Source organism: Vitis riparia, chromosome 6 (genome assembly GCF_004353265.1).
Source record: "Vitis riparia cultivar Riparia Gloire de Montpellier isolate 1030 chromosome 6, EGFV_Vit.rip_1.0, whole genome shotgun sequence".
Lineage (NCBI taxonomy): Eukaryota > Viridiplantae > Streptophyta > Magnoliopsida > Vitales > Vitaceae > Vitis > Vitis riparia.
In genome coordinates, this window is record NC_048436.1 from 19,278,757 (window position 1) to 19,292,383 (window position 13,627).

Genomic DNA, 13,627 nt, shown 5'->3' on the forward strand with positions numbered 1-13,627 from the left:
ATTTATTGATTTAATCTTTTCTTAATTTCCATTCACTGTTTCTTTCTTTTTACTTTTTCTCTTTATTTTCTTTCCTTTGTATTTTCCTCAAATTTTCCAAAATCAAACATAACCTTAGATTTGAAAGTTTGAATATGAAAGTCTTGAAATTAACATCTAATTATTTGTTGGGACATAATGAAAAAGAATGTTAAATTATGTTAAAAAGAAAAGTAAAGAAAAACCTACTTTTGTTGGTGCATAAAGAAGAAATGGGGAAGAAAAATACATGATAACAAGACATTAGAGTAAGCAATCATACATGTGGATACAAAAAATGTGTTTGTGGAGTTTGATGAATTGCAAAGTGACCATAGTATTTTTAAGGATACATCCAAAATTCTAATAAATAGTAAAGATAAAGTCGGGATTTATCAAAAAAAATAGAAGACATTAATTTATTTCAAATTTCATTCATTTCTTATAAAAAAAATTATTATGATATTCGCATAAAAATCAAAATCTCTCAATTAAATATCAATATGTCGATTTAATTGTTAATACACCAATAAAAAATTGAATAGCTTCATTGAACATTGAAAATGATATCACAAAATGTCTGAAATCTTGTTGGATATAGCATTTAAGATTTAGACATCTTAATTTTAGAGGATTTAAATTGTTAAACAATAAAAACGGTGAAAAGATTGTCCATTATAGATCAAGAAGAAAGCAACTAGAAGAGTAAAAAAGTCTTCAGAACTCTTTCATAAATCATGCCCAAGTTCTTCTGATACGGTAGTATGTTTCTTGACATCCCCAGAGTAGAAACACAAACATTCAATATCATGTGCATTAGAAGATCTAAATTCACGTCCATCATGAGTTATGCTTAAACCCATCTGATTAATTAAAAGAGGATTTATGGTGCATTTTGCTGGTGTTTGTTCAACAAAAAGATCAGTTCAAGGAGCTTCTACCTTTGAAACTGCTTCCTGTTGTAAACATACATACATACTTCTTACATGAAACGAATACCCAATGGGCATTTTAAGAGCCCTTATTTTTGTAAACAATCCAAACACAAAGAGCATTTTTCTTATTTTTAATTTTTTCTTTGATAGAATATCAGTATTCAGATACACCCTGAGCGGAGGTGAGACCAACTTGTGGTTGGAACCTGCAGAGCTTGCAGAACGGTGAAAACAGGGATGGAGTTCTGTACTTGTCTTCCCCACCCATCACGGGCATGGGGACCCCTCTCTTGACTGGGGAAACATAGCCTGGACGGTAAGTTTTGCCCAACACCCCCTCCACGTTTTCTGTCAGGTTTTTAAACCTAAACTGCGTTTCCAAGTGAGCAAACGCATCGTCCGCTGGTAACTGGTAGTTGTGGACCCGGTTCTCGTCTGCTCCAACGGGTGTCACCCTCACATCCATTTCCACCAGTCCACCCACCGTCACCCTTACACTGTTAGTATCATCAGTTCTTTCCACCACCACTTCTCTCTCTCCACAATCCACCCTCCACTCGGCCTCTCCATCTGTGGGAATGGTAACTGTCTCCCCATCCCACCTTACTATGAGGGCATCAACGTCATCGTCCCAGTGAGAAACCCTGTCTGCAGCAATGACGAGAGTGTGGGTGTCGAACATGACAGAGAGGGCTTGGACCCATGTAAAGTCACGGGTTCTTGTTGCAGGTCGGGTTCCGATGAAGTGTGCGTTGATGTGAAGGTTATCGTCTGATACAATGGCGAAGTCTCCTCCCTTTGCGCCATGGAAGTAGAACATCACTCCATCACCCCCAATGAAGCGAGGGTCATAACAGAGAGAGCCATATCCAGTACATTTTGCTTTTCTATCTGCAAAAAGGCATGGATTCGTAATGTCAAACACAGAGAAATAGGAAATGGTTTTTGGTATATGGGACATGAGTACTTGTAGGGCTGGAAGAACATCATTAAGTGAGTAGATAAGTAGGCTTACACTTGCAAGTAACTTCACACTTGCTACTGCAGTCAATGAAGCAACCCTTCTTCTTCCTGTTCTTCTTGGGCTTCCGCTGTGGGCATTCTGTCGGACACACGAGGGTCTTGAAGTAGCAGGCTCCTCTGGCTCTGCAGAAAGCGCGCTCTTGCCCTTTTGCTGTTGATGACAACATTGTGTAATGAGTTGAAGCAGCTTCCTGGGCTGCCGTCCTGTTGTTTGAGTTTCCATTCCCATTACCGTTGCCTTGAGCCAGGACAAAGGTGGCCTCTATGGCAGCGAGTACAACAAAGAAAGCCACCAAAAGACGAGGATTTCTCCTCTGCATCTTCATGTTTATCACGCAACTAAAATTCTCTCCTTTATGTCCCTTCTCCAGTTGAATTTTTCAGGTATTCTACAAGAATGGAGAAGAGAGATGGAAAAGGGAAGAGCCCAGAGGCAAATTTTATAAGGGGGAATTAGTGAAATCCAGGCCATGGAGTGCTGCACAATTCTTGTAAATCCTCTTCTCAATATGAATAACCAGTTGAGAAACAGCTCTTCTACCATTATTCTATGGATTTATATGTATTTTGTCATATATATAGACTTCTAAAAGCTAAGAAAGTGTTTGCTTGACTTTGATGGAAAGCGTCAAGAAAGCTTCCAAAAATGCATTACAGCCCCTGCTTTAAAAATTGTGACTGTTTGATTATTATTCTCCTTTCCAAGAAGGGACTACAAGTCGCCTGAATTTTAAAGAAACCTATTCAGCTAGTCCTGGAAAAATGCAAGGGGCAAATGGGCAACTGGTTGTGAAGCTTGCCAGCCCTACAATTATGGATCCTTCGGAGCCATGGGGGACACAAACCTCGTTTGTAATGTATTAAGTTCCGCTACTGTTAACGTGTGGGTGACGCAGCTTTCATGTGATTAGAACCCAAAACCACTTGACTGATCATCAAGATTAAAGTACTTCCTTTGAGATGAAGCTCTCAGAATTATTTATGGCATGAACCCACCCCAGATATCAAAATCAAAGTCAACTCTGGTTGATGTAATGACACTCCAACCTGTCGACTGGCTGACCCGGCCTCATGGCACTGCCGAGGTTACCTTCCCGGTGACATTTGCTCTAGTAAAAGACACCATTGAACGGTAATGAGCAAAGAATGGACCCTTGTTGGATCATACCTGAAGGGCTTGTGCCATGAGAATGGACCTTGCTGAGAGTTATTGCTCAAATTCCTATTTGATAGATATTCATTCTAGTAAAAAAATATTATATAGATTATTATTATTTTCTTGTAAAAATATATTTATTTTTATTTGATAAAAAATTATCACAAAGATTTTAAGCCATGAAAAAAAAATTATGTAACCAAAATGAAAACGTAAATTGGGAAACAAGGAGAATTCATGGTTCATGATATAGATATAAAGGATAGAACTGAAAAACTTTAGATGTTTTAATGCTCAATAATTGTATCCATTTTTTATCTCCTATTAATTGAATGATTCTTCTCATCCATTTTTGTAGGTACGATTAATCAAATCATATTAAAACTTAAGTATTTACCTTTTTATATGAATGATTTTATGATTCTCTTTTGTTCATCAACCTGAATGAATATCATCAAACAGGGGTGCTAAATAAGACCTTGAAAATCTCAACTGCAAAGATGACCTGTTACACTTGGACCATCTTAGATTTTTGTGTGTAGATTGGTAATGGAATGGGATTAGGACTGCCCAAAACCTTGATGAGGTAACTCAGAAGCTCAAACTATAGCACCTCGAGCATTGTAAACTACTGAAATATTTACAAGCCCCATCTAGTAAACATAAGAGGAATCCACTTAGAAACCAACCCACCAAACAGAATTTTCCAGTCAAATACGGACTGACCTATTACAGAAATCATAAATATTCAAATATAGAAGGCAACTATAAATTTCAAAATAATAAGGATGTTGCAAAGATAACTAGTTAGTTTTCTCATGGCTACTATTGATATATAGGAAGATCATTCCCCAATTGCTCATTGGAACTTGTGTCCTCACCTCCAGCCACAGAGATACTACTTGAGGCCTCTTCTCTGACCTCACTCGTCATCTTCAAGAAGTAACTGTGCCTGCACAGACAACTGCTTAGCACCATGAATGAGATTAGGAGATATATTTACTGATGGAAAAACATTTACCATCGGGTATCTGCAGTCAATTCAGGATGGAAGGCAGTCCCTAGCAAGTTCCCTTGCTTTACAGCAACAATCACCTTCTTTTCAGACCCAGCATTCTCCTGAAACACAAACCAGAAAGAAATTAATAGAAAGATAATGTCAGAATTAAGTTACATCCTTGGAATCAACAGTCATTTTCAGGGGCATATTATCTACTATTTTATGTTAGCTAAGAGGTGCTCTAGTTATTTCCAAACCAAATGGTTGCACTTGGTTATGCCACAGAGACTTCAGCGGCTGTTCACCAAAGCTCATTGAATTAGAAGTTGATTTTCACTACAAATTTTGGTAACAGACAACTGCACCCAGTACATCTGAAGCCAGGATCGGAACAGCCTCAATATATCCAGAGTTACAAACTGTTGGGAACCACATCCTAGGACAGAAACAGGCCTTTTCCTACTTGTTTAAATTTTTGACATAATGCTAAGATGGGTTTCAAATTACTAAACCTGAAAGGTGATCTACATGATTATGATAAAAAATGCAAAATAGACCACATGAGAAATCCTTCTTCCTGTAGGATTGGAAGTTACCATTCCAAGTTGGAGCGTTGATTCCCGACAGGTTGAATTGGCGAAGGCATCTAGTGCCTCAGGTTCTACTTTTTCCATCAGATTCTGAATTTAATCCATTTCAATAAAAACTTATGGAGCCAGCACAGCCATTCCATTCCTGTCAAGCATCTGTTGCCTTGTAGGAAACTCATATTTCAATTAATGGCAAGTTCTTTTCTTTTCTTTTCTTTCTCTTTTCAACAATGGAAAAACCCCAAACCTCAGCTATTCTTTATGCTGCTTGGGCACCAAAATCATTAAACACCCTTAAGGACTTTCAAACTCTCAAACTCACCATACACAATAACATTTTCATCAACCTTTTCCAGGTATTGGAAAGAAGAAAAAAACAAAAGACTAAGTAAAAAGGGAAATTATATTTGCATCCACCCTATTTACACATCCACCTAAACATTAAAAACTTATTAATACATCCACCTTACAATTTAAAAATACCCAAAACACCATTCCCATTATTCTCCCCCTAAACTCATCTTCTTCTTCTTCTTCTTCTTCCTTTTTCTCTCAACTTATTCTTTCCAACCACAAAACCTAGCTACAAATCATCTTGTTTGAAGCTGATTTGATATTAGAAGACTATTGTAGGTATATTCATAGCTAATTTGAATTTTTTTATACATTTTTATTTGAATCCATATAACATACAACAAGGATATCTTTTAGGGCTTATTCATATATAATTTTTGACAAAAAGCTTGTTAAAATGGTTGAAAAGCAATTAGAAAGAATTTAAAAGTGGTTTAAAAGTGAAAAATTGTTAAAAGGTGCAATGTAAATGGAGAAACACACACACAAAAAAAAAGCAACTCATGGTGTCTGAGCCTAGAAGGTCGAACATTGCAACTATGTCCGATCCTAGAAGACCAGACACTCTTGCAATGTCAGGTTCCCGATGTCTAGACATAGAGTATATGTCCGGCTCTAGAACTTTGGATATAGGATAAATGACCGATACTAGAAGACCAGACATTTTTATGTTGAAGGGTACTTTAAGGATTTTAGCAAAGGGCATTTGTGCCATAAAATTTTTCATTAAAAAGGCAGATAAGTAAAAATCTCACATTTGAAACCAAATCATCAAATTCCAACTGTGTCATCCAAACAAACATATATTACTCTTCCACATTCCACAGTACATAGTGTATTGCATAGACATTTCCATTCTGCATGAAACAGCAATTGGGTTCCTACATATAGCTCTCCTGAGGCTTTTTACATGTTTGAAAAAAAAATATAAGAGAGAGAAGCTGGAAGAGAAATTAGCACTAAAGACAAAATATGCATTTAGGAAACACCACCTGGTTTTAGTTCAATAATTTTTTGTCCATACATTAGAAGAAAACAAGTTATGGCCTGTAATAACAACCTCCTTCAGGTTTCTTTCAAAGTTCTAGAGATTTGAGGCAAGAGGATCCGCTTTTCCCCATCCATTCATTCTTGTAAGGGAGGTGTCAAGTTGCTTTATTCAAAGTCAGGTAAAGAAGGCCTCAACTTGGGTTTCAAGATAGGAGTCAGAGGTGAGAGGGTGGAGATATCTTTTGTTCACAGATGATACCTTAATATTCTGAGGCAAATAATGAGCTGCCACCACATGATAGGTAGATTCTCCTTTGTTTTGAGGAAGTATCTGAATTGAAGATTAACTAGGAGAAAAGTGAACCCATCCTTGATGGAAGGGTGGATGGTATAGAGAGATTGACTAATCATTTGTAGTCTAGGAAGGCTTCCTTCTAAGTGTTTGGGATTACCTTTAGGTGCTTCATTCAAGGCAGCCCCGATATGGGTCTCTATTGAGTAGAGATTCAAAAGCAAGTTGACTTGTTAGAAAAGATAGTTTTTATCTAAAGGGGGAAGATTAACTTTGCTAAGAACATTCTTCCTTGTCTGTTAATCTAATATATGTCAATTTTTGTAATTCCTAATCTACTAATTAATCATATGTCAATTTTCCCAATTCCTAAAAAGTTGAGATGTGATCTAGAGAAGATCCAGAGAGACTTTCTATAGCAAGGTGGCAGTTTAGAAAGTAAGATTCATCTAATTAAGTGGTTGCATGTATGTTCAGAAAAGGTTTTTGAAGGTTTAGGCATTAGGATCCTTGTGCCTCCTCTTAACAATGCTTTGATGTGTAGGAAAGTGACAGTTTAGAAAGTAAGATTTATCTAATTAAGTAGTCCTCTGTATGTTCAGAAAAGGTGTTTGAAGATTTAGGTATTAGGATCCTTGTGCCTCTAAAACAAGGCTTTGATGGGTAAGTGGCTTTGGGGATTTGCAATTGGGCATGATAGCTTTTGTAGGGAAGTAATTGTTGGAAAGTATGGGAAGATGATTGTAGGTTGGTGCTCTAGAGAGAGTAGAGAAGCTTGTGGGACAAGTGTTTGAAAAGCCCTTAGAAAGGGTAGTGAGGATTTTTGTTACTCCAAAAAAAAACAAAAAGATTTTCTGCTGGTAACAATGTTTTAAAAGGGCTAAATTGAGGCATTTCAATCAAATGAAGAAGGCATGAACCTCAAGTTGTCCAAAAAAAAAAATCTCAAAAATTAGAAAAAATATTAATAAAATAACATAAAAACAGAGTAATAAGAAAATCATAAAATTTATAATTTAAAAAAAATGTATTGTTTGTCATAATAGTTTCTACATTTTCTTTTCCAAAATCCCACTCTCTCATGAGTCATGGCTCCATCAAATTAGTTTTCACTCCTTAGTATCACCATCACTGTCACTAGTGGGATCATCTAAGGAATCATCATCATATATAATTGTTTTATCATCCCCTTCATCAATGTCTATTTCCACCCATTCTTCTTCTTTATCCACCAATTCTAATGGTATGTTTAGGCTTTAAACAAAGCATGCCAGTAAGGAGGCAGTACAACAGCCCCAGTAGCAAGGTAGCTCTTCTCCAAAAGCAAAAACCTAACACCCAGCAGCCAAGAACTTTTTTTTCTTTGTCTAAATCTTTTTTTTTTTTTCACTCGTTTACACCGTGTTTATAATTACGGGATTTTGATGGAAAAAGAAAAGAATTGATTTGAAATCTTCAAATCAAGTGTTTGGAATTGAGAGATTCATAAAGGGAAAAAGACAAAAAAAAAATTCAATTTTCAATTCCTTATAAAAGGGGTGGAATTTCATAAGATTTGGACTTCATTAAATTAATAAGTCACAACTTTCTCTTTTCCAACACTGCATTTATCTTTTATCTTCATTCCTACAACTTGTATGTGTGTGTTTCTTTTTGTCTCTCTTCTTCTATTTATTTTTTCAATCACCATCCAACATTTTTTATTTTTTTTACTTTCACAAGTTTTTAATGGTAGAATCTTTTCAAAGAATTTATTTCAAATGTTAATATATTTCCTTTAAGTTTTTTAAACAACATGAGTAACTTTTCCTTGTTTAGTAAATTAAGAACTTCATATGAGTTATATTTCTTCTATTTTCTTAAATTAACTTATTACTTTCACAATTTTGAATCAATTATATTTACAATTAGGTTAAAATAGTAATATATATAATATGCAATGAAAACATAAATTATGCCAAAATTCAAAACAAATTAAGAGAAATAAAAAAATACACCAGATACTTAATAAAGGAATTTAAAGAAAATGAACATAAAACTTTATATTACATAACTTAAAAAACATACATATTAGGAGAAACAAGGATAACGAAATATCTTACAATGGTAGGGATAGGAAAGCTTTGAAGAAGGCTTTGGGCTTGAAGACTTACAAGATGAGAGAGAAAGAAGAGAGATGGAAGAGCTTAGGATGGGAAGAAGAGTGAAAAATTGATTTGTGTTTACAATTGAGGATCAGGCCTCCTTAAATAGCTGAAAAAAAATCATAAATAGTACAAAGTGGACAACAGGTCACTATGCACCATTTGACTCCAGCTGAAAAAAGTAACCATCCGTGAATGAATAGTGAATAGTAAAATTAACTTTTCACTATAGCAATCTTGACTTGTTGGTAGACGAATCTTGCTTTCGACAGAGGAAAGCTAGAGTACCAGGCTGGTTAAGAACTATAGAGTCACATGCTTGTTAGACAAAATTGCTTTTGGTACTGACTGCTTAAAGCTTGTCGGTGGAAAAAAAAAATTTGTAGCTGGAGAGTCAAAATGAGACATCAAGGGAGAATATAATCTATTCGATGCTCCATAAGCAGCTAGATATCTTTAGTAGCAAATTTGGTTGGTAGAGGATCAATCCTCTTACTGCAGAAGATCTGATGAAAGGAATCTACAGCAATAAGATAGCCCATATTCTTCGAATAAGCTTCAAAATCTCTGCTAATAATCCTGACTCTCCAATGCTTGATTTGTTTGATAAGATGGCTCGGCACAGATATCGGATTGTTCAAGAGGGTTGGATAATAGAGTTGGTCTTTTGTTTTGGTAATAGAAAGAAATATAATGCTGTGTTAGGAGAAGACTACCATCTGAGATCCATTCAAGAGCTTTGCCGATTATGATGGTATCAGCAAACTTCTTGTTCATCTTGAAACCTTGAATTAGTCCCAAGGCTACCTTTTTTCCAAGTCAAGATTGCTACAGTGAAAAGTCAATTTTACTATTCACTATTCATTCACGGATGGTTACTTTTTTTAGCTGGAGTCAAATGGTGCATAGTGACCTATCGTCCACTTTGTACTATTTATGATTCCTTTTTCAGCTATTTAAGGAGGTCCGATCCTCAATTGTAAACAAAATTCAATTTTCCACTCTTCTTCCCATCCTAAGCTCTTCCATTTCTCTTATCATGTAAGCCTTCAAGCCCAAAGCCTCTTCAAAGCTTTCCTATCCCTACCATTGTAAGATATTTTGTTATCCTTGTTTCTCCTAATATTTATGTTTTTTAAGTTTATATAATATAAAGTTTTATGTTCATTTTCTTTAAATTCCTTTATTAAGTATCCGGTGTATTTTCCGATTTCTCTTAATTTGTTTTGAATTTTGGCATAATTTATGTTTTCATTGTATATTACCTCATCCTGGGTGTCTATCTTCTCTGTCTCTTTTTAACACCAAACAAATAAAAGAATTATTTTCATTTCAATTCCCTTCTATAATAAACAGGATAAAGGAATTAAAATCCAATTCTTTTCATTTCAAGTGGACCTCGAGTTTATGTTCTCTAGTTTTAACTTTGTTCAATGTCTCCTAATTTCTTCCTATTCAATTAGAGACATTTTATTCAGTTTGCATAACAGTTTTGTTAGAGCTGATCTAAAAAGATACGAAGGTTTATCCCTTTGTATTTTTTTTGGCCTATATGAGAAGATCACAAAAATAGATTATTGGAAGGGATAGAACAATCAACTTTGGCTTTAAAAGATCTATTCCCAAAAACCTTGTGCATGAGCATAGATGGTTACAAGAACAATGTAAAACTTTATTTTGTAGACTTTGTAAATAATATGGAAGTTGTCTAATTGGTATGAGTTGTGCTAGCTTAGTTTGGTTTGCATAGCCTTTTCTCTGTGTGAACTGTACACATGTGAATATGGGTTGTGTGGCTTATGCCCCCTTTTCATTAGGCACTTTGTTATATATTTACTTTTATTCTGCCTATTGAAAAAAAAAAAGACATCACCATGACCAAGTACAACCTGAATGAAGAGTAACGGGGCACTTATATTCCACTAAGAAGACAAATAGGATGTAAAAGGTTATTGGTTAGCACACTGAATTTCCCTTTTATATATTGCAGGCCAAAAAAAAAAAATAGTAGAAGGAAGAACGAACCTGTGGGGCTTCTAGAGCAGATATTGAATCCAACAATTTGCCAGATGGGACAGGATAATCAGCCAGCACTTCAACTTTCGGCCCTACTTCAAGGATTGCAGGAGCGCGGATGAAAACTCCTCGGAAAGTTTCAGGACCACCTTCCTTGGCTGCAAGTTCAGGTACAGAAAGCTCTGTCTCAAAACTCTGAATCTGAAAAAGAAAAAACATGGGATTTTTCTAAGATCGTAAATCAATTTGGCAAAAGTCCACTAACGGCTAACCAGAATAAATACAATTCAATTATTATTACTAAAGTAGGTCTAAAAACAATTTGGCCCCTTGCCAGTATATGTCTTTTACAAACTACACATACAGTCTAATAGAATTCAAAAAGAATGACATAAAAATATAAAGTGAAGACCAGATTCATAAAAAAATTTACAACTGTCAACAATTGTATTAAGTTTCCAATAGAAGAACTCACCAAGCAGCATCAAGCCTAAAGGTATCAAGTAATTCATTAAAAAAATTGTTTTTAAATCTAAAACTTTTTATAAAGAATTTGTGTGATATCATATTCTTTAAATGCATTGTCATTTCCTCAATTCCTAATAATCCACAATTTATGAATCCAACTCTCCATGCATGTGCCATATTCATGTACCTACATTGCATAAAAGCAACATATCAGTTTGATTTTTAATTTTTTTGCATGTTTTCTATACAACATTTTATCTTTGTGACAGTAAGACGAAGTCAAGGACACAGAGTGTATATCATTACCTGACTGCCAAAGAAGTTCCGGTGGACTGTACAATCAAGGCCCCCAACTAGTTCCTGCCCACCTGTTTTCTGTCCTGGAAAAAGGTTCCAACATTTCAATTTGAAAAGTTATGTGCCATTTTGCTTCTTAAATCATTAAAAATATTGAAAACCTTATGTTAAAAGAATTATAGGTGCATTTCAACAAGCAGAATAAAGAAAGGAACACCCACCAACAGCCTTATTTGCCAAGAAGATAAGTCCTGCACAGGTTCCCCAAACAGGCTTCCCAAGTTTAACAAACTCTCGCAAAGCAGGAAACTGGAAGCAAAAAAAAGGTTAAGTTTTGTTTGGCTGCTGCGAAAGGTTAAAAAAAAAAAAAGTATTCGACTCATTGCTTTGGAATTACAGAAAGAATCAGCTGTACAGCCTCTACTCTACTCAACTGAGCCTACCACAAGTACCTGTCCAACTTCATTTGAGTCCTGAGCAACACATCTATTGCAAACCAAAACAAAATGCAACGTACCATCCAAAGTTTTGTTTTTTTTTTCCATTTTCTCAATAAACAAACAGACCGAAAGGAAAAAAAAGTTGTCTTTCTCGTTGCAGAAACAACGAGAATCTGTTCCACAAATCACGTGATTCACCCAAAATAAATAAATAAATAAGGAATATGTTCTTCCGGTCCTCATCGGTACCCATAAGCCGAATTAAACAAATATAAATATATGAAGAAAGAGAGAAAGTGGGAAGACCAGGTTGTGGTATTCAGCGAGCTTGGCCATGGTGGTGCTCTCTCCACCAGGGATGATAAGGGAGCCCACTTGCTCCAGCTGTTCCGGCTTCCTTATCTCCACACCCTTAACCCCCAGTTTCCTCAGCGCTGCGAAACGTAAGACGAAAAAATGAATCAAAATCCAGGAAGAGAAACATTAACAAAAGAAACACGTTGAGAGCTTTCACAGACAGAAAGAACATCACGAAAATAGAGAGAAATGCCTGCTATGTGTTCGTTAAAAGACCCCTGTAGAGCGAGAACACCCACAGCCATGTTGGCGGCAAGTGAGAAGCACAAGCCGGCCCTGCGAGACTGCTGATGTTGAAACAGAGAGAGGAGGGACGCCAAAAGGAAAAATTAAAATACGATCCCAATTCCCACCCTTGGGCCTTTCGTTTCCTATGGTGGTTGGTATGGAATATGAGATAGCGGCTGAGGCCCATTTATGTGAGTTTAGAGCGTGGCAATGTCTGCGCCACATTCCGCCGCCGGGCCCTCAAAAACTTTCCCTTTTTCCATTTTGGAAATTGGGTCGTTTTCATTTCTCTCTTTCTTTTTTCCAAAAAAGAAAAATAGAAAGAAGTGCCCAAGATTTTTTTTGTACCTGCTTCACATTCACAATGCACACTACGTCAAAGGAAGATGAAGGAGCATGAGGATTAATTAGACGGAGAAAGAGAACAAGTGACACATTTACATTAATAATGGTGCAAAGATTCTCTAGAAATAGAACTATGGTTGAAAGTATGGAAAAATAAAAAGAGGAAAAAAGGGGTAGTGTTTGAGGGAAAGATGGACGTAAGATATTTTTTTTCCTTGAGAAAGTGAAAGTTATTTGTGTTGATATATGATATTAGGTCGATAATTTTGTTTCATAATTGCAATTAGTCTAATATATCTTATTTCTAACGGTCTTGTGAATTAATAGTTGACATCAAGCTATTTCAAAGTAAATTCACGTTCGAGATATGGATGCAATCGGTGTTCTTACAGAATGAGAAATGGTTATTGTAAGAGTAATAAGTGAAATTTTTAGGGAAATATCAAAAAACAGAGGTGAGTGCAACAAACAAGCTATGAACGGTTGAACATCATGCGAGATGTTCAAACATCCTCCAAATGTTAAAAAATCTTGCTAAAGATGTTTGAAAATCTGCCTTAAGGCATTCAAATGTTGGGTTATTTTCTCAACTTTAGGGATTTTTAAAGGATATTTTGTAATTTTTCTTATAAAACGATCTCAAAATTATCTTATAGGTTTGAATATAAAAGTGACTATTATTCAGTTCAAAAAGGATATAAGAATGTAGTCACTATTCTATCTTATTTCTCTATAATAAAGTCTTAAGTCTTAGATCGAGCTTTCACCATTTAATTTGAAAATCAAATGAGTATCCCATGGAGGTAGATCAAAGCATTTTATGGCAATCAACCACCATCATTTCATAACACATCATCATGCTCAAGAGAGGCTCGAACCCATGACTTTAATTCTGAAACCAATTATTGGATTGGGTTTTGGTCAACTCATCAAAAAACTAATTGGCGTCTAGTGAAAGTAGATTAATCTTTTTA

At 35.6% G+C, this 13,627-nt stretch overlaps 2 protein-coding genes across 2 annotated transcripts; both read right to left on the reverse strand.

Annotated features, from left to right (window-relative positions):
- Positions 1-861: 861 nt before the first annotated feature.
- Positions 862-2,395, reverse strand: LOC117916824. Its single transcript, XM_034833006.1, has 2 exons — positions 1,969-2,395; positions 862-1,844 (listed from the first exon to the last, which is right to left on the reverse strand). The coding sequence occupies exons 1-2, from the start codon at positions 2,300-2,302 to the stop codon at positions 1,108-1,110; spliced, it is 1,071 nt and encodes a 356-aa protein (XP_034688897.1). The 5' UTR covers positions 2,303-2,395; the 3' UTR covers positions 862-1,107.
- A 1,319-nt stretch (positions 2,396-3,714) lies between these two features.
- Positions 3,715-12,448, reverse strand: LOC117916825 (probable pyridoxal 5'-phosphate synthase subunit PDX2). The gene is made up of 7 exons (XM_034833008.1): positions 12,274-12,448; positions 12,030-12,157; positions 11,505-11,592; positions 11,293-11,366; positions 10,528-10,719; positions 4,154-4,251; positions 3,715-4,084 (listed from the first exon to the last, which is right to left on the reverse strand). The coding sequence occupies exons 1-7, from the start codon at positions 12,323-12,325 to the stop codon at positions 3,958-3,960; spliced, it is 759 nt and encodes a 252-aa protein (XP_034688899.1). The 5' UTR covers positions 12,326-12,448; the 3' UTR covers positions 3,715-3,957.
- Positions 12,449-13,627: the final 1,179 nt, after the last annotated feature.